This window comes from Xyrauchen texanus, chromosome 3, assembly GCF_025860055.1.
Source record: "Xyrauchen texanus isolate HMW12.3.18 chromosome 3, RBS_HiC_50CHRs, whole genome shotgun sequence".
In the NCBI taxonomy this organism is placed as follows: Eukaryota; Metazoa; Chordata; class Actinopteri; order Cypriniformes; family Catostomidae; genus Xyrauchen; species Xyrauchen texanus.
In genome coordinates, this window is record NC_068278.1 from 43,993,253 (window position 1) to 44,020,736 (window position 27,484).

The 27,484-nt window shown below is 38.0% G+C and overlaps 2 protein-coding genes across 2 annotated transcripts; one reads left to right on the forward strand and one right to left on the reverse strand.

Moving 5' to 3' along the window:
- Window positions 1–652: 652 nt before the first annotated feature.
- dgcr8 (DGCR8 microprocessor complex subunit) lies at window positions 653–12,548 on the reverse strand. The gene is made up of 14 exons (XM_052104120.1): window positions 12,473–12,548; window positions 8,592–9,603; window positions 8,093–8,255; window positions 7,712–7,854; window positions 7,242–7,575; window positions 6,018–6,215; window positions 5,830–5,931; window positions 4,811–4,909; window positions 4,562–4,644; window positions 4,318–4,418; window positions 4,073–4,179; window positions 3,791–3,918; window positions 2,635–2,748; window positions 653–790 (listed from the first exon to the last, which is right to left on the reverse strand). The coding sequence occupies exons 2-14, from the start codon at window positions 9,285–9,287 to the stop codon at window positions 707–709; spliced, it is 2,352 nt and encodes a 783-aa protein (XP_051960080.1). The 5' UTR covers window positions 9,288–9,603; window positions 12,473–12,548; the 3' UTR covers window positions 653–706.
- A 422-nt stretch (window positions 12,549–12,970) lies between these two features.
- On the forward strand, window positions 12,971–26,391 carry LOC127627696 (cytotoxic granule associated RNA binding protein TIA1-like). The gene is made up of 11 exons (XM_052104199.1): window positions 12,971–13,179; window positions 13,899–13,995; window positions 14,076–14,174; window positions 16,233–16,287; window positions 16,429–16,516; window positions 16,630–16,705; window positions 16,801–16,913; window positions 18,800–18,891; window positions 19,889–19,973; window positions 20,086–20,221; window positions 24,723–26,391. The coding sequence occupies exons 1-11, from the start codon at window positions 13,139–13,141 to the stop codon at window positions 24,870–24,872; spliced, it is 1,032 nt and encodes a 343-aa protein (XP_051960159.1). The 5' UTR covers window positions 12,971–13,138; the 3' UTR covers window positions 24,873–26,391.
- Window positions 26,392–27,484: the final 1,093 nt, after the last annotated feature.

Here is a 27,484-nt window from a genome sequence, read left to right on the forward strand (position 1 = left end):
CTGAACAATCAACAACAATTTAAACAACAGTACAACCCTTTGAAGAGACTGTAAGTCTATCACCCACTGTCTTGTTTTTATTCATGTCAAAAGATAAATATGGCGATACTCTGAGGTCCATAAGGTCCATTAGGACTAGACATGGCCACTGAAGATAGAAATTAAAGGAACCGATCTTTGTAAAATGACAGACATGTTTGTTGAAATGCATTAATTGAGAATACTGCAATAGTATCGGTCATTGTGAAATCTGTAGTTTTACTGTAAATATTAAATTAATTTGAGTTTATTTTAAGCGAATAACACAATTTTATTAACAACATCTAAAAGCCACAAACGTAAAATGCAAGCATGTTTAATACTTATTCAACATATTTTTAACATTTTGTTTCATATAGGCATTCTTGTCATCAGCCGAATAGTCATTATATTTGAGCACTTACAGGTGTAGAAGTGCATCTGGAGGTATATAATGCTCATTCTACATTCCCTTAGTGCATAAGACCTTATATGACTTACTAAACCCATAAAACATGGACATAACCGATTGGGATTAGTGCTCAAAAATCTGATAAAATCTGATAAAATGTAACTAGTATTGCCATTTGGACTGCAAAGTAATGCATAATTCAGTAATGGTACAATGACCTTTTTTTTTTTTAACTATTAACAATTGGTCAGTGCTATTTGCTATCACAAGGGTTTGTTAGACGTCAACAGTACACAGAGGCTCACTGCCAGGCTGAGCCGACTCCATTATAGTCATCTTCGGCTTCTTCCTTGCTTCCTCCTGAAATGATACATATAGAAGGTGTAATGGTCCACAAGTACAACTATATTATGCACTAGAAAAATATATATATAGTATCTCACAAAAGTGAGTACCCCCCAAATATTTGATTATATCTTTTCTTGTGACACTGAAGAAATGACACTTTGCTGCAATGTAAAATAGTGAGTGTACAGCTTGTATAAGTGTAAATTTGCTGTCCCCTCAAAATAACTCAACCCACAGCCATTAATGTCTAAACCACTGGCAACAAAAGTGAGTACACCCAAGTAAAAATGTCCAAATTGGGCCCAAAGTGTCAATATTTTGTGTGGCCACCATTATTTTCCAGCACTGCTTTAACTCTCTTGGGCATGGAGTTCACCAGAGCTTCACAGGTTGCCACTGGAGTCCTCTTCCACTCCTCCATGACGATATCACGGAGCTGGTGGATGTTAGAGAACTTGTTCTCCTCCACCTTCCGTTTGAGGATGCCCCACAGATGCTCAATAGGGTTTAGGTCTGGAGACATGCTTGGCCAGTCCATCACCTTCACCCTCAGCTTCTTTAGCAAAGGCAGTGGTCGTCTTGGAGGTGTGTTTGGGGTCGTTATCATGCTGGAATACTGCCCTGCGGCCCAGTCTCCGAAGGGAGGGGATCATGCTCTGCTTCAGTATGTCACAGTACATGTTGGCATTCATGGTTCCCTCAATGAACTGTAGCTCCCCAGTGCCGGCAGCACTCATGCAGCCCCAGACCATGACACTCCCACCACCATGCTTGACTGTAGGAAAGACACACTTGTCTTTGTACTCCTCACCTGGTTTCCGCCACACACACTTGACACCATCTGAACCAAATAAGTTTATCTTGGTCTCATCAGACCACAGTACATGGTTCCAGTAATCCATGTCCTTAGTCTGCTTGTCTTCAGCAAACTGTTTGCTGGCTTTCTTGTGCATCATCTTTAGAAGAGGCTTACTTCTGGGACGACAGCCATGCAGACCAATTTAATGCAGTGTGCAACATATGGTCTGAGCACTGACAGGCTGACCCCCCACCCCTTCAACCTCTGCAGCAATGTTGGCAGTACTCATACGTCTAATTCCTAAAGACAACCTCTGGAAATGATGCTGAGCCGTGCACCAAACTTCTTTGGTCGACCATGGCGAGGCCTGTTCGGAGTAGAACCTGTCCTGTTAAACCACTGTATGGTCTTGGCCACCGTGCTACAGCTCAGTGTCAGAGTCTTGGCAATCTTCTTATAGCCTAGGCCATCTTTATGTAGAGCAACAATTATTTTTTTCAGATCCTCAGAGAGTTCTTTGCCATGAGGTGCCATTTTGAACTTCCAGTGACCAGTATGTGGGAGTGTGAGAGAAATGACACCAAATTTAACACACCTGCTCCCCATTCACACCTGAGACCTTGTAAAACTAACGAGTCACATGACACCGGAGAGGAAAAATGGCTAATTGGGCCCAATTTGGACATTTTCACTTAGGGGTGTACTCACTTTTGTTGCCAGCAGTTTAGACATTAATGGCTGTGTATTGAGTTATTTTGAGGGGACAGCAAATTTACACTGTTATACAAGCTGTACACTCACTATTTTACATTGTAGTAAAGTGTCATTTCTTCAGTGTTGTCACATGAAAAGACATAATCAAATATTTACAAAAATGTGAGGTGTGTACTCACTTTTGTGAGATACTGTATATTTCTTATTATAAATAAGCTTTTAGCCTTTTCCAGTTATTGAATCTATCTTGGTTGGTTGTAATGTAACAAACTGTAAACAGGACATTTAATTAGCAAACTAGCATGCAAGATTTGTCTGGAAGATGTCATATTTGCAACTGTACCCTTTCTTGAGCAAGCTTCATCATCTCCTCTCGTAGCTTGTTGAGGATGTGAAGGTTTGGCTTGTTCTTTTTGGCAAACTGCTGAAGTTCAATCACACTCTTATCAGAATTCTCCTGAAGATGACAATAATACAGTTAGTATAGGAATGTCATAAAATATCAACACATTGATTATTGATTGACATTTTTTTATCATTGTATTTTTGAGGCATCTATATATAAACATTAGCCGACATTTAAATCAGCAGACTAATTTGCATGCTTTTCAATTCACTCAGTTGGGCTTATGGCGTAATTGTGTTGGGAGACCACAAGAGGGTGATTTAACATTTACTGAAGCTGGGTCGCAGGTAGGAAAAGCACAGAGGACGAGCTGATGCAGCACAGGCAGTCCAAAGTTATGAAGGTTTTTGTAATTCAAGAATTAACACTGACTGAGTTGATGAGTTTGCAGGTTAGTGTATGAAACGCAAAGTGACAATTATAAATGGTGACATTTTTTAATCAATTTTTTCTGTATGCATCCTTGAATAGGGCTTTCATTCAAGCTGTCAAACCACAAAACGACATAATTGTAAATTAAAATACATTGTGTAGGCTATATGAAAGGTACATAAACAATATATCATCAACATATCTTGATAATCATTGGTCCCAAGCCTTATATGCTCATTACAACTGCACAATAAACCAATGGCAACAAGGTAACTTTACGAAGCTGGCTGACATGAGGTTTTGTCAAAGAATGATGAGTGATTGTCTTGAGTCAATTTAGAATGTGTTGAATATTATTAAAATCAGTAATATTTTGCATAGTATGCCATCATTTTACCAGCAAGGAAATGTATGCATTTATAGCGGTGTAGGATCTGTGAAATGTCCAGCTATTATTACAAACCAATCTTTACAAAAAAATTTGGTAAAGAAAACATAACATTTAATGAAAAAAATCTTTTTTTATGGGTGTGGGTCCAGTGAAAATATTGGTAGGGCAAGTAAAACTAAGCTACAGTGGAAGAAAATAAAAATCACTTTTATGAGAACCTAGTAAAATGTTATTTCAGCCCATCACTGATGATCAAGCATTTATTGTAAATGTACTTTCATATTGCAAAATCTGTAAAAGGGATGTACAAGTAGTTTTCAAAAAGCTGACCTTTTTGACCATCTTGTTGCTCTCTCTGCCGTACATGCGCAGCAGTGAGCCCCAGTTCTTCACATGAGGATGAAGCATTTGAAGAATCTTCTGTGATGCCAGCTGCTTTCCCACCCTTTTATTCTTACCTGCAGCCAACAATAGCAACAGTATTAGCTATGTGGCTGACTGTACAAAAGGCATCATTGTAGAATGACGTACCTTTCATAAATTCAATTCTTACATGTCATATATGGTTCATAATGTGCTAGTTTATTTACAGTTTTGATCATGGATACTCACATAAGCCACGCACAGTGTGCTTCCCACATGTCATGGCATATTCACTCTTCTGATTCTTTCCTGGGATCACCTCAAACTTGATGCTGGTGTCACCCATCCCATGGTTTCTATGGATGAAAAAGAAACAGCTCGTTAGATGTTTTCCAATCAGAGACATGAGATTTAAACACCCACAGACTGTCTGATGTTTTCCTGTCATATTAAATTACCATTGTAATCAACTGACAGACTATTTCTTAACATACCTCTTAAGGCACTCATGAAGGATCTGATACGGTGAGAGTAAACCTGCTTTGTTGGTCAGCTCATATACCCTTGAATCTTCAATACTGATATGATTAAAATACTGTGGGATGAAAAGAGGAAATGAATGACCAAAAAGACAGGAACTATATAAATAAAAGATTTCTGCATGGAGGTTGATGGCATAATGGCAAAGCAATGTTATCCTCAAGCTAAACTGAGGAATAGAGACAGGACGCAAAGTACCTCCAGCTCATCTCCCTCTTTGGGCTTCTCCTCTGACGTCTGTTTGACAAAGTCAGGAATGAGGATCTCCAGTGTTGCTCGAGCTGCCCGACAGAAAACAAAAGCATGAATACTTACAGTTCCCCATTATGCTAGTGTATTAATGTTTACTGTTGTCTATAAAAACAGCAGATGTAGACAATCCATTCAAGAAGCAAAATAAACTCTTGCTAAGCTTAAGAACTGGAATGAAGGTGTGGGTGAAGGTACCAGCTTTGTTCTTCGCAAGTTTTTTACTACTTGCTGTTCCTGTGCCATATGTAACACCATCTATAATGACTGAGGCTCCAAAGGGTTCACTTGGGTTTTCTAGACAAAGACAACAATAATATTAAAACTTAATGCTACAAAATTTTAAGGGCTTAGTATTCCAGTACATCAATAGCAGCATTTCAACTATCGGGCCAAATGAGAGTGTGCTGGTGCGTGCCAGCTGCGTTCCCACTATCACTTCCGGGGCTTCATCATGCCTCAAAGGGGCCAACGGCCAAGCACCTTCGGCCTGCCAATTACCCTAGGGTCAAAGAAGGCCACTGGGGATTAAGGTGGAGCCAGTGTCAAAGGCGGAGTTTCACAGAGTCAGGTCTCACATTCCACCAAGCAAAGACCAAAATAAGCAAACAAATGGCAGCTTCAGTCTCTACATGTTCACTTTGAGGGCTAGCTAATCTCAAGAGTCTGATACTTCAGCTTGAGCTTCCCTCTTGCTTGTGAAATGGGCAGGGCATGTGACGTTGGCACCAGGGTGGCCTATAAAGGGCGGGTTTTAGGTCAAGCTGCTGGGCTTTTGGCCCGGTGGTGGGAATGCAGATACATTTTGGTCTTGCGGCTCGAGGTATGAGGCTATTGGTCCCCAGCTGACCAGTTAATTGACCTTGCTCACACTGGCCTGCTAGTAGAAATTCTTGTTATGCAAGGCTTTGAGTAGTTTATTGTTTTTAAAAAGCAGCAACAACAGCAATATGAGAAGACACATTCAGTTTGTCATTTATAACACAAAAAATTATTCACAATTCTTCTGGCAAGTATTATAGTTAATTAGCTTAAATTTAGGTGATATTGTAAAAAAGGAAACATGCCCCATTAATATAAAATCTAATTGATATTTAATGCAGGTATACATATATCTGTTATTCTACAATGGCTTCAAACATGGCTCATCCAATCAGATTTTAGAAGCTAAACTACGCTTTTTTTTTGTATTATATACATTACATCATGCTACTTACCACATTCAAAAAAGTTGTAAACTGGTCGCACCTTCAGCACTCTTTGCATATACTCATGTAATATGCACACCTCTGACTTCCCGTTAGGGTTGATGACAAATTCTGAAATGTAAACAGGATCAGACTGGTAAAAAACCTAATGTTGTGTGCTATTCAATTTATAAAATAATGAATTGTCAAACAGGTACCTTTTTTTGTGGGCGCGTCCTGCACAGACAGCGTAATGAGTTTCTGATTGGCTGGTAGGATGGGCCTCTCAGATTCTGCTTGCTTCCTCTTCATGTCCCTGTTGAACTGTCTGCGCTCGGCCCATGTGCGGAACTTCTTCACAGTCACTTGCTCAAAATCAAAGCACTTCTCTAGGTAGCGTCTGAATCGTTCAATATCTGGGACAAAATTAAGGAAAAGACAGGGTTAACTCACCATGCACATGAAGTGATTCAGAAATCCCTTCAGCAATGGGTTTGTTCAGACGTGCATACATTTATTGACATATCCGACTCAAATCTGTTGTTTTTGGTAGTCTGAACAGAAATAAATATATAAAACCACCATGAAATCAGATTTTTACAAAGCCGATCTAAACATTCATGTGTTCCAATCTGATAAATTATCTGTAACATCCTATACAAAGTGCACAACAGTGTCTGGAGCAGTGTCCAAATACTCATTGAGTGCAGTGTGAAAAAAGCAAAAATGTTTACTCACTTTAGAAAGGAGTTTAGCAACATAACACCAAGTAGACCGACATATAGTTTTACCAATTCATCTGTGCTGATAGTTGCTTTTTGAAACTATTAGTTATCTGCAAAATCGAAAAGTTGTTTTATTCCTCTCTGTGGCCTGCACTACAGAGTCTACAGTTAGAAAAGATGGCTTTTAAAGCCTCTAAAGATAAAAAATATAAACAATCACTGACAACTTGTGGGGATTTGCCGTGTCTAAAACTTTAATCATTGACAATATTCATCCATATTTTAATATCATATTTCCATATCTTGTGAATAATTTTAAAACCTTATCTGGTGAAATATAGTATATATACACAAACATTTTTCTGAGGAATATCGGCTATAATAAGCTTAGTTTCGTAAATAATTAAATATATAGCATTGTAAGGTAGCCAGGTCTCTGTCATTTCAAAATAAGAGTCCCAATATAAGTATGTATATTTCTGGGCTTGTTTATAGTCAAAAGTTCCGCGTTATGCACCAAAACTTAAATTTTGGTTAATCAATAAACTGCATATGGGATTTTGTTCATTTTGGACTCTTGTAGCCTCTATGTCTGTGCCCATCATAATAAGGAAAGAGTAATAATTGTTTTCTATAAATCCATTTCACAAACTTTCGGCTGATTAATCTGTTATCAGCCTTGTCCACCTTAGTTAAAAGTCGACTTCTATTTCTTACCAATAGATTCGTCTTTGCAGACCTCAACCTTGGCTTTGACCTGGCCCAGGGCTCCCTGTGCAGTATCACTGGACTGTCCTTCCTTCCGCTCTGAAGACCCTCCTGGCTCCATGAGGTCAAGATCTGGCACTTCTGATGTAGTTTGGCCAGGTGCCTCTTCTGTAGCAGTAGAGTCTGGCTCGTCAGCTGTCTCCAATGAGATACCCTCTTCCCCCGATTTCACCGGCGACACCTCTGCATTCGGAGTTACCTCACCATTTTGTTCCCTTTCCTCTTGTTCCTTCATTTTCTTGTAGTGTAAGCAGGGAATGCTACTGGTTGGTGGGTCATGTTTCTATGGGGAAGATGAGTAGAAGTGAGGGATGAAGTGCCTTTATTCACAAGAATGCAAAGATTATGAGGTAGCAATGACAAAATAACAGATAGACCATCATGAAAGTCTGAGATCTTTGGTCTGTCTAACTGTTTACCCTAATGCTTCCAGTTCCAAGGAAGTAAGGTCTAGACCAGGTTACAACTCTGGTTTCCCGGTGGAGGTAGACTGGAATGCCAGAATTATGGAATGTCATGATCCATCCATCAGGTAACGGTTCGGTAGGTGGACGCCCACGACCTGCAGAAACACCAAGCCATTATTTAAAGCTGTTCTCTGGAGTAGGATTTACCTTGTATGAAAAGACCAATCAACTTTGGACAGTCATGTTAAACAGAAAAATATATTTTTTAAATAATTACATAAACAAAATAACAAACACATTAACAGTTAGACAAGTTAAACAATGCTGTCAATAGTGCTTAGGACTTGAAATTAAACTTGATACAAGATAAAAACAAGGGCTGCTGAGACTCACTCTTAAGAACGGTCTTAATTTTGGTCATCATGGGCTGAACTCCAGCCTCTCCATCTGAATGGTGATCACTGTCTCCAGTGTAAACGTCCTCAGCCAGTCGCCTCTTCTTAGGCAAGGGCATGCCTTCCTCCAGCAGGGCATCTACATCATTGTCAAAGTCCTCCTGGAAGACAGGATGGGTCAATAACTGGCAGCCATTGGCATATCAACTGAACAAAAATTTACTCCAAAAGCCCATTTGATCCCAGTCCACTTTGTGTGCTGTAATTCAAATTTTCCCCAATGGACCACCTTGTTACAAGCCAGGAACCCTCATCATGAATGATAAGCATGTGCTCTATTTAGTGGTGGGCGTACATTTTAGTAGATATTCTGAATGATGATCAGTTAGAGGTTAAAATGCCAAGTTATAACATTACACATTTTATATAGACAACGTCAAATGATTGTCACCAAATCAAATAAGTCATTATGCAACAAATAATTATATCACTTTTACCTCATAGGAGTAATTCAGTTCCTCCTCGCGCACATGCTCCTGTTGAATTATCATCTCAGACCTGAAACCACTCTGCTCTCCATGTTCCACTTCCAGAAAGTTTTCGCTGAAATCTTCCAGGTCATCTAGCACAGCAAACTCAACCTTGCTCTCCTGCTCAGCCTCTATCACTTCAATGTTTCTAGCTAAACCTAGAGAATCGTTACTTGTGCCCGAGCTGCCCGGCACACTCCCCTGATCTCGAGAATCATGCAACTCACCATTCAGGCTCTCTAGGCTGTGATCTTCTTCACTACCCTGCCCCATACCCGTGTACAACACCTTCCTGTCTTTACTCCTACTGCCGTCTGAGAAACTGACACTGATCTTTACATCTCTAAGTAGTTTGAGATCAGGTAAGAATTTAGTAACTGGGGGAGCATGGCGAGCAGTTCTAGGGCACGTGGCCAAAGGGTCAGAATTATCTGATGGGTGGACACTAAAGGACAATGTGCGTTTGTTGAGGAAGAGCTGTTCATCCCTGTCCACTGCTGGGGTGTTTTGGTGTCCATCACCACCAGAGCTAACGTCCATTTCCTCTGCGTCACTGGACGTTTGCAGGGGAGGTAGTGGAGGTGCTTTACAGTAATCGTTACCCGCAAATACTGCGTCTGGTGGCTCCAATGGGAGGGGGGGTAAAATCTCATTCACATCCATGTTCAATTTCTTAAAAAGCTATATTAAAAACTGAGAGAACGCAACTAGGAAAGTGATCTGCCTATGTATAACTCTTCAGCTTAAACAACTGCAGCCGTAACACATGCATAAATACATCAAACAGCTCAAGACACCTATTTAATAATAATCATGTACAGGGTTGAATATGCTAAGCTGACTACATTGTTCTTTTCATTAATGTAGACAGCTTTTTAGAAATCACTGTCTCAATTATTGGAAATCACAATGCATTCAGCTTAAACGTTGCCCACATCTAAGCACTGTCCATCCTGGGAGGCCAGATCTCCTACCAGCACTGAAAGAGAAAATGAAATAGAAATAGTTATTCAGAGACCAGGAGCACTTTACAAGAAGCATTAAAGGTTTTCAGTTAACTATGTCATTGAAAAAAAAAAACACTATTTTGATTAGTTTAATCCACGAGTTGTAAACTCATTTTAGGAAAGCTTCAACTTTCCTAAAATGACTTCATGTAAAAATAACAAATATGGCAGTTAATGAATGAATTAATGTAGTGATAAATATTTTACTGTTATCAACAACAAAGCCATTTTGTCATAACTTCCAAGGTCTGAGGACATAATTACAGTAAATCCGACATGACGTGAATGCAGCATAAATGCCGAATTATACTTCTGCGTCGAACCTACTGCCTTCTGCGTTGCACCTATTCAGAAAAGTATAAAATGCATTGCTTCGACGCAGACCACAAAGGTTGTGATTGGTCCGCTTTGTAACCAGAAACTGTCCCCCAGGATAATAAAAAGATATGTGGTTGCATAATATTTTCTCCAAGATTGTGTAAAGATATATGCATCAATGATCACTGATTGGTGATCATGTCACATTGTCTTTGGATTATTGGGAGCATCTGCTGTTTTTATATTCGGTTAATTTTTCATGAAGTTACAAACGAAAATGCAGCAAAAATACACATCTGTTTAAAATGTATAAACTCTGTGCTTTTACACATTACAAAAATCACCTGCACATTGTCTATATGCATATGTAATGTCCAGTTTCTAAGCTTTAAAACCACACCCATTTTGTTTAGGTCAAGCAAGTTATAAATTAGATTTTGTTTTCAGCCTGAAACATCAAAGTATGGCAAAAATATTTATTTATTAAGTGACTCAAAAGCAAGCATACATACCTGCCTGATTTATTGTCTCTCTGTATGGCAGGCAACATGTATAATAAATACTGTTTTTTGTACCTAAAAACCACATAATTTTATGAACTCGTTTTAATGCTAAATTAAATACTTTTGAATCAAAGAATTGCAGTTGCCTTTATGTATTACATGTATAGTTATTTAAGAAATGAAGGCATTTTCTCTTAATATGCTATGTACTATTCTAGTGGTTGGAAATATTGTAATTACGATTTTACAATACCCAACGAAGACCTATTTACAAGTGGGAAACTCAGAAATCTAGATCATTTTTGTTTGTTTGTTTGTTGTTTTTAATTCTAGATGAAACCAGGGTTGCCGAGTTTTGATGGAGGAAGGGGCATGTCAACATAAAAGATGATGGAAAGCAATGATTTTGCTTAAAGTTATTTAAATTTCAATGCTTTAAATAATAATATGTTATATGCAATGGTCAACCAATGACTTACCCTTCAGGGTTTTATTAAGTAAATTAATTTAATTTGTTAGATAACATGCATCATTGGTCATGTAAAAGTGATTCAGGTGTGTTCAGTTATTCTTATCCATTGCTACAACAGAAAAAAGAGCTCTTGTCATGGTTCATTGTGTATTTGTGCAAGTTTGGGATCTTATGCATTTTGTTTCCCACTTATGCTGCCTTCACGTGCTATCAAAATTATCGTAAATACGAGTTTCCCCACCAAGGTTATAATAGTTTTAGATTTTTTATTTAATTTTCATTTCTATTTTGTTGACATTTTTTTCTCCAATTTTGTTTAGTTTTCATTTTGTTTGTTAGTTTTTTTTAAATATTTTATAGTATAGTTTTTATATCAAGTGATACATAAAGAATAAGAAAACAGCATTTGTGCAACGTGGGTCAAATAGCTGTCAAATTTCATTACTGATATTACAGTAGAAGAAAACATAATTCCAAAGTCATCTTTAGTGCATTTGGCATGAGAAAGTAAGTCTTGTCGTAACTCTATAAACTGAACATCAAACAAAACTCTATATCAATTCCAAATGAAATGTAAAACAAATCACTGATTGACGGTGTAAAACAGAATGAGTGAAATGACTGTGTGTGTGTGTGTGTGTGTGTGTGTGTGTGTGTGTGTGTGTGTGTGTGAGAGAGAGAGAGAGAGAGAGAGAGAGAGAAAGTCAGAATAAATTACTGGATATTATATTGTTTCTGTTCTCTTTATTTTAACATTATGCATTGGCAACACAATGAACAGTAATTCCAATAAACGTTCAAATCTGTCATAATTGAAGTTCCAGACACGGTTAGCATGTTTTCTATAGGGTGACCAGATTTTGAAAGTCTCAAACTGGGGGTTTGAGGTACATGTACTGTATGAAATATATATATATATATATAGCATTAGTTGTTCATGGGATCCTAACATGGCTGCCCCCATGAGGAGACCCTCTCCATGCACAATAAAACAGCTTTTATAAGGGTACTCATATGACATCTCATGTGAGTTGTCATGACTTTAAACATGTTTCAAAATTACTATTAATTTCCAAAGGAGTAAACAAAAGTGTACCTTTAAGATGTCAACATTTATATGCATATGCAAGTGTTGGCATCTAGATCTTTCAATTGCCGTTTTTTTCCCTCTTAATGTTTGATGCATGTATGAACAAAATGTAGAAAAAAAAAAAACAAAGAATTTCTGCTAAACCAAATATTATTCTGTTTGTAGGATATTGGCTAATAACCATAAGCCCAAAAAGGCCCTTGCTAGTAATTTGTCGTCAAAAAGAAACGAATGGATATATTGCTACACTTTAACAAGCACACGTTCAAAACTGCAATTTAGTGTCGAATCATTGGTTTATAAACCAATTCCATTTTATTCTGCAATCTATTCCTCCATAAGTTGACCCGCGTTAGCCATCTGGTGCCGTGTGCCAACCAAACCCTTTTTTTCACGGAATTAGATAAATATCGAGAAAAGTAAATACCAGTGAGGTTACACCACTCCTTTTTACTCACCTAACTACCCAAATGTTCTCGTGAGAACCTCATGCAATCACTGAGCTTTTCTGTTGGCCGTCTCCTCTCTCCGCCATCTTCATTACAGTAGCATCAAGGGATCTGAACACGCCTCTCAACCGGTGGCGACATACATGTGATTGGACCTTCAGCAATATACATGATCAGTTTTTTTTGTGTGCATATATATGCTTCAGATGTTCCTAAATTGCAATTATTTGGTTTATATAATTTACTGGATGTCTCGGTGCAATAAAAGACAGAACCTCAACAATAGCAGACCAAATATTGTGAAACGTATCTGATGTAATTTTGTCTTGTATTGTGCAATTTACTTGAAATATATTTGTTATTTTCGACTATTACACGTTTGCATGCTGAATGCAAAGAATTAAATGCAAAGATTGCGTCAAACAGAAGAATCTGTCCGTATATGATCCGCCCCAGTAGGGGGCAATCATTTCTATCCGTTCCTAAAAGAGCATAAACAGCCGAAGGAGGAGGCTTGCAACGTCATGTGATGACGTTTCGTGTGTAACGTCAGAGGAAGTTATTCCAGTAAATTCGCGTTAACTATCAAGTTAAAATCTTAGAGGCTTTAACTGCTCGAACCTTACAAAACAGAGCATTTTTTAATCAAAGCTTCGACATTTACCCACCAGCACGATGATGATGATGATGATGGACGAGGACCAGCCCAAGACATTGTAAGTACCGCTGTAGTTTTGTCGGCCGTTTAACGAAACCAAACTCGTGTTTAAACACGTTTGTTAAAGCGGCGCTGAGCTCGTACGCGCAACACGCCAAACCTAGCATAATCAGGTCAAGAATGTGAATCCTTTTATTGTCGTTATTGGTCTATTTTAAATTGAATATATGGGCGTGCATGCTTTCAGGTACTACAGCACAAACCGGCAAGACAAACACCAATCTGTAGCAGTCGAACCGAGCCTAGCTGACATGGCGATGATTAATAGTGTGTTTGCCTGAATCCTGTTTTAATTTATCCAGTTTTATAAAGATTGATAGACTGGTCTGCCCTATATTACGAGTACACTGCACGACAGGCTTTTGCTAGCACGCAGGTTCCGTTTGCAGCGCGGAGTTTCCGTTAACCAGTGGGCTAACTGCTTCAAATCAGTTTTAAATGTTGTTATATCCTCCTCTGTGCCTTGTTCTATCCTCCACTGTGCCTTTATTAGACTATCTTCTGGTGTAAGAGTTCGAATCAGGCAGACTGCACGTTTGCAATGTCCGGCTACTCTTAAAGAGGAGATCGCGGGTTCATGTTAGCCGTTTGCTACCGTGCGCTTAAAACGTGGCAGAAATGAAACCCCGCGGAATGCCCTTCTAGCGCGAGAGATGGAGGAAAAACGCAACGCAATAACTGTATTTCTCAGTATCCTTTGCTCTCTTGTGGATCTAGGTATGTCGGGAACCTCTCCAGGGACGTGACGGAGGCCCTCATCCTGCAAGTTTTCTCCCAGATCGGCCCCTGCAAGAGCTGTAAAATGATCATTGATGTGAGTTAAAAACCCGATTTAAACCTCTAACAAACATGTATTGGAGTGAAGGAGATTTTGCACATTTCTGTCTTTTGCAGACGGCTGGAAACGACCCATACTGTTTTGTGGAGTTCTATGAGAACAGACACGCTGCTGCAGCTCTGGCTGCCATGAACGGCAGGAAGATATTAGGAAAGGTAAGATATCACATATAAACATATGAGAGTAGTTTGTAGCCTGTTTCCAGGTAAGTAGCTTTGAACCTGTACTTCAAATCCCTTTTTTAACAGCATTTCATCTCATCCGGTCCATATACATATCCAGACAATCAAGCATTTTCATTTTCGTTATTGCCATTTTAATTAATAGTTCACCCAAAAATGTGCATAGTCATTGTTTACTCACCCTTTTTCTTGCTTCTGTGGAACACAAAAGGAGAGGATCTGAAGTATGATGCAGCTGCTTTTTTTTTTCTCACAAAATGAAAGCATTAAGTGACCAGAGGCTGTCAAACTCCAAAGAGGACAAAACAAGTACCACAGAAGTAGAATATGATTGTATGCTATATTAATCCTTCTGAGCCCAGATACTAATTTATTTGAGAAATAGACCAAAAGGTAAGCTGCTGTTCACTGAAAATCTTGCCATCTGCCTTGGCTTTCAAATCTTATTTGTGCTTCTGTATACTTAAACTAGAAATATCAGCTTTAAAGTCAGTGATATAACAAAGAAGTCATGGATTACTACTGTGGTGCTTTTTTGTCCTGTTGTAGTTTGACAGCCCCTGTTCACTTTATTGCTTTGTTAAATGGAAAATGAAAATCATTACTTTCAATATTTCTTCAATATCAATATTTTTGTTGCATGTAATTAAAAAAGGTGATGCGGCTTCAAAACAACAATGTTGAGTAAATTATGACAGTTTTCATTTTTGGGTAAACTACTAATCCATTTGGACAAAGACAAATAAAATTAGCTATTATACAAATATTGCTTGTTCATTATGTGATGTTATTGCTGCCATGAGTCCAATTTCAGAGACATGGCTCAAGCTTGGCCTGGACTAATGTTCAGTTTATTGTCAACATAAAAAAAGGATTTGTCAGTCTCAAATTAGGCTAAGCCCTTTCACAATATGTTTGCCTATGGCTTGCAACACAATTACACATATGGCTTACTCGAAAGTTTTAATTGCTGAAATAATAAATCATCCTAGACATTTTTAGTATACAATAACCCAATCCGTTGGAATGCCTAATTTCGCTTTTCCAAATGTCACAAAGCACCTGGGAACCTGGCACATCCTATGTTTCTTATTGAAAGGATAGTTCACCCAAAAATGAAAAATGATCTCATTTACTCACCCTCATGCCATCCCAAATGTGTTAGAATTTCTTTCAATATTCCAGCTCGGCAGCTCCATACAAAGCAAGTAAATGGTGTCCAGAAATCTGAAACTCAAAATTAAATGAAGGCAGCATAATAGTAATCCATATTACTCCAGTGGTTAAATCTGTCTTCAGAAGATATGTGGTGGGTGTGGGTGAGAAACAGATCAATATTAAAGTTTCTTTTTTTTTATTATAAATCTTCACTTAGTAAAAAAAAAAAAAGGTTTAAATATTGATCTGTTTCTCACCCAAACCATTGCAAGGCTTCAGAAGACATATATTAAATGACTGAAGTTGTATGGATTGCTTTTATGCTGCCTTTATATGCTTTTTGGAGCTTCAGAAGTCTGACCACAATTCACTTGCATTGTATGGACCTACAGAGCGGAGATATTCTTCTAAAAATGTTTGTTTGTGTTCAGCAGTAGAAGAAGTCATACACATCTGGGATGGCATTGAGTAAATTATGAGAAAATTTGAATATGTGGGTGAACTATGCCTTTAAGTCATCTTTGGTATGGGTCGTCCATACACATTTTTTTTTACCTTCAACTTCAGAAAAGCCTTGGCAAAAACATATTCGGTGCAAATATTTTATCCTCAACAGGTAATGAAGGACCATTTGAGGCGTAATACAAGTTGATAATGTCACTTTGTTAAGTCTCTTGCTATTTAGAAACTTTTTTTACGGAAACGTTTTGTGCTCCTAGTCCCTTTTTCTTTTATTTTGAGTGATCGGCCAGGCTTTTGATCGGTCAAGTTATTGCGGTAGGAGGCTAACCATATTATGCGGCTTAGTAAAATGGAGGTGACTTGTTAGATTTTTGTTTAACTTACTCTGCCCTGTTTCTCTCTCTCTCACAGGATATGAAAGTTAACTGGGCCTCAATGCCAAGCAGTCAGAAGAAAGATACAAGCAGTAAGTGACATCTTAAATGTATTCTATGGTTTGACTGATTTAAGTGTCATTAATTTATAAGGGCATGTGTGTTCAAACTGTAACATGTGGATTGTTGTACTTTTGCTCATGTCTGTTTCCCTTCTCAAACTATTATTGTAGATCATTTCCATGTCTTTGTTGGTGACTTAAGCCCAGAAATCTCAACAGATGACGTCAGGGCAGCCTTTGCTCCTTTTGGAAAGATATCGTAAGAGAGATATTGTGTAATTTTGAAATTATTTAAACGTCATTGCTGCTGGACTGTTCTGTTAATGTAACTTTTAGGGTTTTACTGAGTTCATGTGTTCATATTTGGTGTAGGGACACCCGTGTGGTGAAGGACTTGGCCACAGGCAAATCAAAAGGATACGGTTTTATCTCCTTCATTAATAAATGGGTGAGCGTATGCTTGAAAAAATATCAAGTGCCATTTTCTGCATTTTTTGCTCAGTAGGATAAAATTGGTTTAACTGTTTTGTCTGTCAATGATAGGATGCAGAGGGTGCCATTCAGCAAATGAACGGCCAGTGGCTGGGAGGCAGACAGATCAGAACAAACTGGGCCACGAGGAAGCCGTCTGCTCCTAAACCAAACAATGAAGGCGAGTCTGTCTGATCAGCTTGACAAAATATATCTTTGGCAGGTTTACAGGTGAAACTCGAAAAATTAGAATATCATGCAAACGTTCATGCATTTCAGTAATTCAACTTAAAAGGTGAAACTAATATATTATATAGACTCATTACAAGCAAAGTAAGATATTTCAAGCCTTTATTTGATATAATTTTGATGATTATGGCTTACAGCTTATGAAAACCCCAAATTCAGAATCTCAGAAAATTTGAATATTACATGAAATCAATTAAAAAAAGGATTTTAAATACAGAAATGTCGGCCCTCTGAAAAGTATAATCATGCATATGTACTCAGTACTTGGTTTGGGCCCCTTTTGCATTAATTACTGCCTCAATGCGGCGTGGCATGGATGCTATCAGCCTGTGGCACTGCTGAGGTGTTATGGAAGACCAAGATGCTTCAATAGTGGCCTTCAGCTCTTCTGCATTGTTTGGTCTCATGTCTCTCATCTTTCTCTTGGCAATGCCCCATAGATTCTCTATGGGGTTCAGGTCAGACGAGTTTGCTGGACAATCAAGCACAGTAATACCATGGTCATTGAACCAGGTTTTGGTACTTTTGGCAGTGTGGACAGGTGCCAAGTCCTGCTGGAAAATGAAGTCAGCATCTCCATAAAGCTTGTCTGCTGAAGGAAGCATGAAGTGCTCTAAAATGTCCCGGTAGACGGCTGCGTTGACTCTGGACTTAATAAAGCACAATGGACCAACACCAGCCGATGACATGGCTCCCCAAACCAACACAGACTGTGGAAACTTCACACTGGACTTCAAGCATCTTGGATTGTGTGCCTCTCCATTCTTCCTCCAGACTCTGGGACCTTGGTTTCCAAATGAGATGCAAAATTTGCTCTCATCAGAAAAGAGGACTTTGGACCACTGAGCAACAGACCAGTTCTTTTTTTCTTTAGCCCAGGTAAGACGTTTGACATTTGAAGCCCATGTCCAGGACCCGTCTGTGTGTGGTGGCTCTTGATGCAGTAACTCCAGCCTCAGTCCACTCCTTGTGAAGCTCCCCACACATTTGAATGGCCTTTTCCTGACAATCCTCTCCAGGCTACGGTCATCCCTGCTGCTTGTGCACCTTTTTCTTCCACACTTTTCCCTTCCACTTAACTTTCTATTAATGTGCTTTGATACAGCACTTTGAGAACATCCAACTTCTTTTGCAATTACCTTTTGAGGCTTTCCCTCCTTGTGGAGGGTGTCAATGATGGTTTTCTGCACAACTGTCAGGTCAGCAGTCTTCCCCATGATTGTGAATTCAACTGAACCAGACTGAGAGACCATTTAAAGGCTCAGGAACCCTTTGCAGGTGTTTAGCTGATTAGAGTGTGACACTTTGAGCCTACAATACTGAACCTTTTCACAATATTCTAATTTTCTGAGATTCTGAATTTGGGGTTTTCATAAGCTGTAAGCCATAATCATCAAAATTATATCAAATAAAGGCTTGAAATATCTTACTTTGCTTGTAAAGAGTCTATATAATATATTAGTTTCACCTTTTAAGTTGAATTACTGAAATTAATGAACATTTGCGTGATATTCTAATTTTTCGAGTTTCACCTGTATTATCAACTATTCTTACAATTGTCATTTCCTGTACTTGCTCAACTGGCTTAATCATGTAGGTTCTTACACACAGCTTTAGTCATAGACAATAAAATAGAGATTCCCGTGAAAGTTTTTATGAGCTCGGAGCGAAGTAAAACTGCCTCAGTATTAAAACAAACCAAAACACCAATGAATGAACTAATCTTGGTTTGTGTCTGAAGAACCTTTCTTTAATCTATGCATCATGGATGTATGCAGTATATTTTAACTAATGTTCTCCACCTTTTTTCCTGTGCAGCCAGTAACAAACACTTGTCCTATGAGGAGGTTCTGAACCAGTCGAGTCCCAGTAACTGCACTGTGTATTGTGGTGGAATTGCTTCTGGCCTTTCAGGTTTGTACCAATGTCTCAAGATTTTAGTTTATATAGGATGGAATGGATAAATGCTTTTATTATATAAACTGTAGTTGAGAACACATGGGATTTGAAAGAAGTATCTATTTGAGATTTGCACTACCAGTCAAAAGTTTGGACACGCCTACTCATTAAATCTTTGCACATTTTCAGATAACTAAGTCATAAACTGTGAAATGACACAAGTATGTGAATTATGTAGTGACAAATGTTACTAATCAAAAACTATCTTGTATTTTAGCTTTTTCAGAGTCACCAAACTTTTCCTAGATTACAGCTCTACAAGGTTTAAAAAAAATAAAATAATAATAATTATGTTTAAACCGAATTGGAGTCCCAATGTATATTGGGCACTTGATGTCTACCTCTTTATACAGTCCAAAAAAAACTATTGGATTTCAGTTTTATAAAGAAATTTGTTCGTAGGCTTAGTTTATATTTTCCTACTGAACAAATTTCAAGCGTTGAAAGAGCAGTGCATTATGCAATGAATCCAAAATAATTACTAAGTGCTTTTTGCTCTTGTTCTACACCTTCTTTTCAAGTGGCAGGTGATGTTTTTTCAGTATTTTCGTGTGCTGCGCAAACAGAGCAAGAACATAAAGCAAGCATCTGGGCATTCAGATGGTTTAAAACTTGCGCATTAGGATCAGTTGTCATTACAGATGGGACGGAGGACTAATCGAAGCGGCTGTGATTGGCCATTGCCGTTTCATTGCTCAGCAGACATGTTAGTGATTGGTTAGAATACTTAACTGCTGCAAAAACACATTGTAAATGGAAACCATTGACGCAACAGGAGCAGACATGAATTGAACGCTATAATCATCCATTTTCACGATTGCATAACCGTGGCAGCTGTAATCGTGATTGCGTTTTTTATTTAATTTAATTTTGCAGCCCTAGAGTCAAGTGTGACCGGTGGAGGATATATAAATTGTAATTGTTTGAATGTCGTTTTCCTCATCTGCTATAGATCAGCTGATGAGACAGACATTCTCTCCATTTGGGCAGATAATGGAGATCCGGGTTTTCCCAGAGAAAGGCTACTCATTTGTGAGGTATGTTATACTATTTGTCTATGACCTGCAACCATTATTGCACCTTAAACTGTTCATCTATGTTGTGGGCAAATAAAAATGTTGCATGTTGCTGCTTTGTTTCTCTTCACAGGTTTGACTCTCATGAGGGTGCTGCCCATGCTATAGTGTCTGTGAATGGGACCTGCATCGAGGGCCACACTGTGAAGTGCTACTGGGGCAAAGAAACAGCCGATATGAGATCCATGCAGCAAATGCAGATGCCGCAGGTACCCCTAAATCTTGATTAAAATCTCTCAGTAATAGGGCTGTCCACCAGAGCATGTGAGCAGAGCGGCGTGACACTCCGGTTAAATCTTGGACGCTCCGCTCAAGTACCGCTCGCTCTCACCTGTGAAAAAGTGTTCGCTCAAATCCCGCTCTGACATTACATTTCTCTGGAGTATACAGGGTTTCAAACACGTACACAAGGGGTAGCTACAGTGGCCTCTACAATTGATAAAACATATGTGCATTGGCACATACATTTAAACTCAGTTTTTCACAATTCCTGACATTCAAGAGAAGAATAGTAGAAAAAATTCCCTGTCTTAGGTCAGTTAGGATCACTATTTAATGAATCTGAAATGACAGAATAACAGTAGAGAGTGATTTATTTATTTCATCTATTTCTTTCATCACATTCCCTGTGGGTCAGAAGTTTACATACTTATTTGGCAGCATTGCCTTTAAACTTGGGTCAGACGGTTTGTGTAGCCTTCCACAAGCTTCTCACAATAAGTTGCTGGAATTTTGCCCATTCCTCCAGACAGAACTGGTGTAACAGTCATGTGTGTTGGCCTCCTTGCTTGCACATGCTTTTTCAGTTTTGCCCACAAATTTTATATTGGAGGGAGGTTAGGGTTTTGTGATAGCCACTCCAATACCTTGACTTTGCCTTTTTGCCACAACTTCGGAGGTATGCTTGAGGTCATTGTTCTTTTAAAAGACTAATTTGTGACCGATCTTTAACTTCCTGGCTGATGTCTTGACATGTTGCTTCAATATGTCCACATCATAGTCCTTCCTCATGATTTCATCTATTTTGTGAAGTGCACCTGTCCCTCCTGCAGCAAAGCACCCCCACAACATGATGCTGCCACCCCCACGCTTCACTGTTGCGATGGTGTTCTTTGGCTTGCAATCCTCACCCTTTTTCCTTCAAACATAATAATGGTCATTATGGCCAAGCTGTTCAATTTTAGTTTCATTTGACCAGAGGACATTTCTCCAAAAAGTAAAATCTTTGTCCTTGTGTGCACTTGCAAACTGTAGTTTTTGTTTAATTTTTTTATGGTGTTTTTGGAGCATTGGTTTCTTGCTTGCTCAGCAGCCTTTGAAGTTATGTCGATATAGGACTTGTTTTACTGTGGTTATAGATACCTGTCTATGGAGTGCTGGTGGCGTAGTGGGCTAAAGCACTGAACTGTTAATCAGAAGGTTGGCGGTTTGATCCTCACAGCCACCACCATTGTGTCCTTGAACAAGGCACTTAACTCCAGGTTGCTCTGGGGGGAATGTCCCTGTAATAAGTGCACTGTGGATAAAAGCGTCTGCCAAATGCGTAAATGTATCTGTTTCCTCCAGCATCTACACAAGTTAATTTGCTGTTCTGGGATAGATTTGCACATTGCACACCCAACTACGTTCATCTCTAGGAGACAGAATGCTTCCTGAGCAGTATGATGGCTGCGTGGTCCCATGGTGTTTATACTTTGGTACTATTGTTTGTACAGATGAATGTGGTAACTTTTTAGGTTTTTGAAAATTGCTCCCAAGGATGAACCAGACTTGTGGAGGTAGTTTGAAGGTAGGCCTTACATCCACAGGTACACCTCCAATTCAGTACACCACCTATCAGAAGCTAATTGTCTAAAGGCTTGACATCATATTCTGGAATTTTCCAAGCTGCTTAAAGGGAAAGTTAACTTGGTGTATGTAAACTTCTGACTGACTGGAATTGTGATCTAGTCAATTAAAAGTGAAAAAAATCTGTCTGTAAACATTTGTTGGAAAACATTACTCATGTCATGCACCAAGTAGATGCCCGAAGCGACTTGCCAAAACTATAGTTTGCTAATACTTTGTGGAGTGGTAAATATATATATTTTTTTTAATGACTTCAATCTAAGTGTATGTAAACTTCAACTACTTGTTTAATGCATTTACTAAGCTATCATATGACTTAAAGAGAAATTGAAGAAAATGGTAAGTCATATGGACTACTATAATTGTGCTGTTATTGGGGTTGCAGTGGTATACCGGTTTCAAGGTATATCACGGTTTGAAAATTGACTGTTATCATACCATGTACATTTGCTTATCTACGGTATTGAGGAAAAAAATGCAACCGGACGGAGAATCTCATGCGCGTGCGTATCTCCTTTATTCCTTGTCTGCCTGTCAGACTCGTCAACTTGCAACACACACGTGCACGCAGTGGAGAAAATGTCTGCGAGAAGCAAGGCGAGGGTGTCTGACATGAGTGTGTGTGAGTTAAACCAGTGTTTCTCAACTGGTCTATTCGGACTGGGTCGCAGACAGCAGGGAAAGAGCAATGCCATGGTTCTCCCATTGAAGATATTTCGGCGGCCGCCCAAGTTGGACTGGATCAGGCAATCCACATGGTTTAATGTGGCCTGCGGCTCATTTATCGTAAAAGCGTTTTTATTTTTCATTGGATATTTCAGTTAACTTGCTTTGGGACCTAACGCATCTCCACAAGTGTATAACATGCTCAATAAGAGACGAAACACCCCCAGTTTGAGATTTATACTTGTGCAAATTGGAAATATTCCACCTAATGTTATACTTATTTTGTGCAATCTGGCAACCATGACACTTAGCATGTAAACGGGTAAAGTTTTAGAAAAAAAAAAAAAAAAAGTAAACTCGCCCGCTTTGTGACAAACATTAAAAGTTCTATAAATATCTTCTTATTTTTTTATTTTATTATTATTATTATTATTATTATTATTAATTATTAAAACTGAATAATAAATTAACAGGGAAGTAGAGATGGCAAAATAAATTTATAATCTCTGCCTTCAGTTTTTTTAATACCTGATAGAAAAGTATCCATCTTTGTAGAACAATATAATACTTCAGGCAATTGCAGAATAGTCTCGCTAGTCACAGATACACTTCAGAAACTTGAGTACACAACTATTTCTGGCCTTAAAAAATACAAAAACCAAATCAATGCAGAACATTGTATCTCAAAAGTAATACAATGTGCCCCCCCATGCACTACTTAAAGCCCGATGTGGCCCCTTTACCAAAATTGTTAAAAATATTAATTACACACATCACCTTTACAAATTTGTTTCAGGATTATACACGAGTAAAAGAAACTTATATTTTGACAATGTTATAGTTTCATATGAAATAATCTAAAGGTAGAATATATTAGAATTCATTTTATATCAATAGTGGCAGTTTTAGTTAAATTTTCAAGATGTGTTTCAGCTAGTATTTATTTTTCATAAATACATTATTATTATTACTATTATTTAAAGACTAGCACACTGACCTAACCATGGTAATGTTTCCTTCTGTGTAATATGTGTATAAATATTTAATATTAGGTAACAAACAGGATAATAATGTGCTCATATAAGTAAATATGCTCTTAAATTTTTAAAAGGGGGAGAGACAAATTCCTGTACATTTTGTTATTGACATCATCAACAAAAATGACACTTTATGCATGTCCTTGTACTGGAAAACCATGAACAAATCTATACAACATAAAAGGAAATGCAACCCAGGATACATTAAATACAGGTTATGTTTAATCTATGGCAGGTCAACACTTTATGTCCAATGTAAAATCTGGTCCTGAAGCAAAACCAGTTGAGAAGCACTGAGTTAAAGGGACAGACAGGAGCAGACTGGATGTGCTGTCGCTCCTCTACAGTATATGTTAACTGTTAATAATCATAGGACATTACTTCAAAAGCTCACACAGCTGATGTTATTTTTCATTTAGTTAATTTAACATGCTATGATAACATTTAAACTGCTTTAGTTATGACATTTTATAGTTGCATGATATTTTTTTTTTTATCATGTTTATAATTCTGTTTATTATAATTCTGTTAGCATTCTTATTTTTTCTGTTTATTTTCAAATGGGAGACTTTTTTTTTTTACACGTATGTACCAAGAGTGGACGCCGCGTCATTCTTAAGTGTAACACATACTTCAATAAAATAAATGGTTTCAATTATAAAGTGCTTGCTCAAAAATAAATAAATAAAATGACCCTTCTGTTTTCACTAATAATAGTAATTGTCTAATACCGTGAAACCGTTATATTTTTTGAGACTTATCATACTGTGAAAATCTCATACCGTTGCAACCCTAGCTGTTATGGAGCTTTTGTCATTTTTGGAGCTTGACAGTAACGACCATGGCTAATGCGCTGTATCCGATTTAGATCAGGCTTGTCAGACCGATACCAAAACCAGTTAAGAGTCAGTATCTGAGCGATCGATTTTTAATTTATTTTTTCTTCTTGCTCTAAAATATTTAATTGGCTAAACACTTCTATTAAAAACATTGTCCATATTTAAGCACGAATGACTGGAAAAGTTATAGAAAAATCATGGAAATTCATTGGTTAGAATTCTGCTACTCAGGAACATGTTTCCTCTGCAATCTTGTTTTAGCAGTTATGTCTCTAAGCTTGTTGTTTTACTGTTTCTATCTGTCCCTTTCCTGTCTACAGCAGAATAAACCTACCTATCCGGCCCAGTCTTACGGACAGTGGGGCCAGTCATATGGCAACGGTCAACAAATGGGCCAGTATATGGCCAATGGCTGGCAGATGCCTTATGGAGTCTACGGGCAGGCCTGGAATCAGCAGGGATATAAATAATTAGAAATTTGGCTGTCTAATCTTTCAGTCCAATCATTAAACCCTGCTTCAGTGTGGCATCTGCCCAATGGGACTCACCATTACACCAATTCAGGGGTTGTTGAAAGGGCTGCATTCAGCCCACTGTATATTATACTTAGACAATTAACCTGGAAGGAATCCTGTCTTTGTCTTTATATTTTATTTTTAGGCCCCAGGACATATTTTTTGTCAATTTCTTTTTTTTTTAAAAGTAATGCATTTCGGGGACTTTAATTGTTTAGTTTTGAAACAAATGGAATGTCTTTTCAATGTGTTCTGCAGGCTGAACTTGGCTCGCACCTCATTGTGTAGAACGTATGAGGCCTAACAAACTGCTCTAAGTTTTCTCCCCCCCACCCCAATTTTTTGTTTGTTTTTTTTTTGTTCTGTACAACTATGCTTACATTTATTTTTACAAGAAAGGTTTCAAGAATTGAGACGGTGTGATTGTGCTAATAAGATATTTTATCTCGTTAAATCTAGTGATAAAAGGTATTCTGCATATACATTGAGGATTCCTCTGTGGCCTTGACATATACTTGAGGTTTCAGGAACTTATTGAAATTATTGAGAATTTTGGATGCAATTACTAAAGCTTTTAATAAATTCTATTAACACAGAGGTGCAGAAGACACATGCTTCCCTTTTTTCCAATTTAAATGTTAGAATATTCATTTTGTAACATGGAATACTTAATTGTTAAGCTCAATTTTTAAAACTTTGTTTCATGTTTTTACAAAATCATGTTTGCTTAGCTCTGTTGAGGGTCTGGTGGCACAGAGGCTAATCAAAGTTAAAGGCAGTGCTGTAGCATCTTTGTAAAGATTTTTGTAATTCTGTGTAAAATGAGGTTGTGAATTATTTCTTTAAATCTTGTAAATTCAGGGTGTGTTTAACATCTGTAATGTAATGCTGCATGGACATTATGAGCTCTGTTCTTGTTACAATCTCTTGTAAACATAAAATCCAAGGTGTTAATTAGTTACTGAGATTAAATTTCAGTGTGCCCTCTATCCATAATTTACCCTCAAGAGTCACTGTTGATTTTACAAGCCAAAGACTGATGAAAAAAAAAAAGTTAGATCCTGCATGCTCCCTTGTTGTTTTGAAACAGTTATTGTAATGTCAGTGTTGGTTTAATGTGGAAGGGGGAAGAAGTGTGAGATACTCCTGGATTTCACCCACATGCTCTCGAGTTGCTCGCATGTCTAAATTCCTTTCTCTCTTGGCCCCTAAACAGAGTAATGATGCAAAACAACTGATCAAATCAAAAGTGATGAGCAACCGTCTTTATTCTTTATTTTTATTCTTGTCATGTAAATTTATCAACATTTGTTATTTAATGTCACTGCTTTTGTTCAGATTCTTTTTTTTTTTTCTTTTGTAAAAAGTTTGAGAATTTACTGTCATTTTGAGACACCCCCTATTATATGCTTCCATCTAATGTTGGTACACTTACTGTATTCCATGTGTAAAGACACTTAATAATAACCCTTCAAAACAATTACTAGTCTTGAGTGTTTTATGGGGGAAAAATATTCTTGAGTCAAGTTATTTCCTCTTGCTGTAATGTGGTGGAATGAAATGGTTTATTAAAGCAGCACTGAAGCTTCAACATATGGAACATATGAGGGAGAAAGTAGACAAACAAATGTGACAATGTTCTTTTGTAGCAGTAATAATTGGTCATTTGTGATATTTTGTTTTGAAGAATTCTTTTTTGACAGTTTGGTAATACTGCAGGAAAGGTGGTTTATAGATACAATACCTTGCATTGTATTCAACATGGCAGTGCATCTGTACAGCATTTAGATGGCTACCAGATAATGTCGCTATACTTTTTATTTTTATTTTTTTCCACCAAAGACTACATGCTCATTTCACAACTGTATCAGATAATTTGGCTTTATTATACCAAAACATTAAGTCATTAGGAGAATTCTGTTGGTCTGCAATTCTTTTGTCACAAAACACTAGCATGTGCTTTCTCTGCCTCAGCACAGTACAATAGGGCCATGTCAGACGTGTAGTAATAAAAGTCTTTCTTTGTTTGCCTCTGAGGCTCTAAGAAGGAGAGAACCAAGCAGAACAACACACATTTCTGTGTTTTAAAGTGACCACTTTGCCTCAAATTGCACAAGGCTCAAAAGTTATAGTGGTCATATTTTCACCTATAGTTTGTCAAATGTTAATTTCTGAAGAAAAGTTTTTGTTTCTCCCCAATTTGGCATTCCCAATACGCTCCAAGTCCTCGTGGTGGCATAGGACATATCTCTGTTTCCTCCGCATCGGAGACGTCAATCCATGCACAACACGGAGAATCACACTATAGTGACCATGAGGAGGTTACCCCATGTGACTCTGCCCTCCCTAGCAATAGGGCCAAATTGGTTGCTTAGGGGACCTGGCTGTAATCACTCTGCATGCCCTGGAGTCGAACTCGCGACTCCAGGGGTGGTAGTCGGCGTCTTTACTCGCTGAGCTACCCAATTATAAAAGGGTGTGCACACTTATGCAGTTATGTCACTTTTGTTTTCAGTGGCATTACAAAGTTTGTAATTTTTACATTAAAGGTGCAAAAAGTCTGATAT

Coding starts and splice junctions, on each gene's coding strand:
- dgcr8 (XM_052104120.1), bottom strand. CDS start 9,287: ATGGATGTGAATGAGATTTTACCCCCCCTCCCATTGGAGCCACCAGAC. Junction 4,180..4,317: donor CTTCATGAGTGCCTTAAGAG/GTATGTTAAGAA, acceptor TTTCATCCATAG/AAACCATGGGATGGGTGACA. Junction 2,749..3,790: donor GCAACAAGATGGTCAAAAAG/GTCAGCTTTTTG, acceptor TGTCATCTTCAG/GAGAATTCTGATAAGAGTGT.
- LOC127627696 (XM_052104199.1), top strand. CDS start 13,139: ATGATGATGATGATGATGGACGAGGACCAGCCCAAGACATT. Junction 13,996..14,075: donor GCTGTAAAATGATCATTGAT/GTGAGTTAAAAA, acceptor TGTCTTTTGCAG/ACGGCTGGAAACGACCCATA. Junction 16,288..16,428: donor TCAGAAGAAAGATACAAGCA/GTAAGTGACATC, acceptor CTATTATTGTAG/ATCATTTCCATGTCTTTGTT.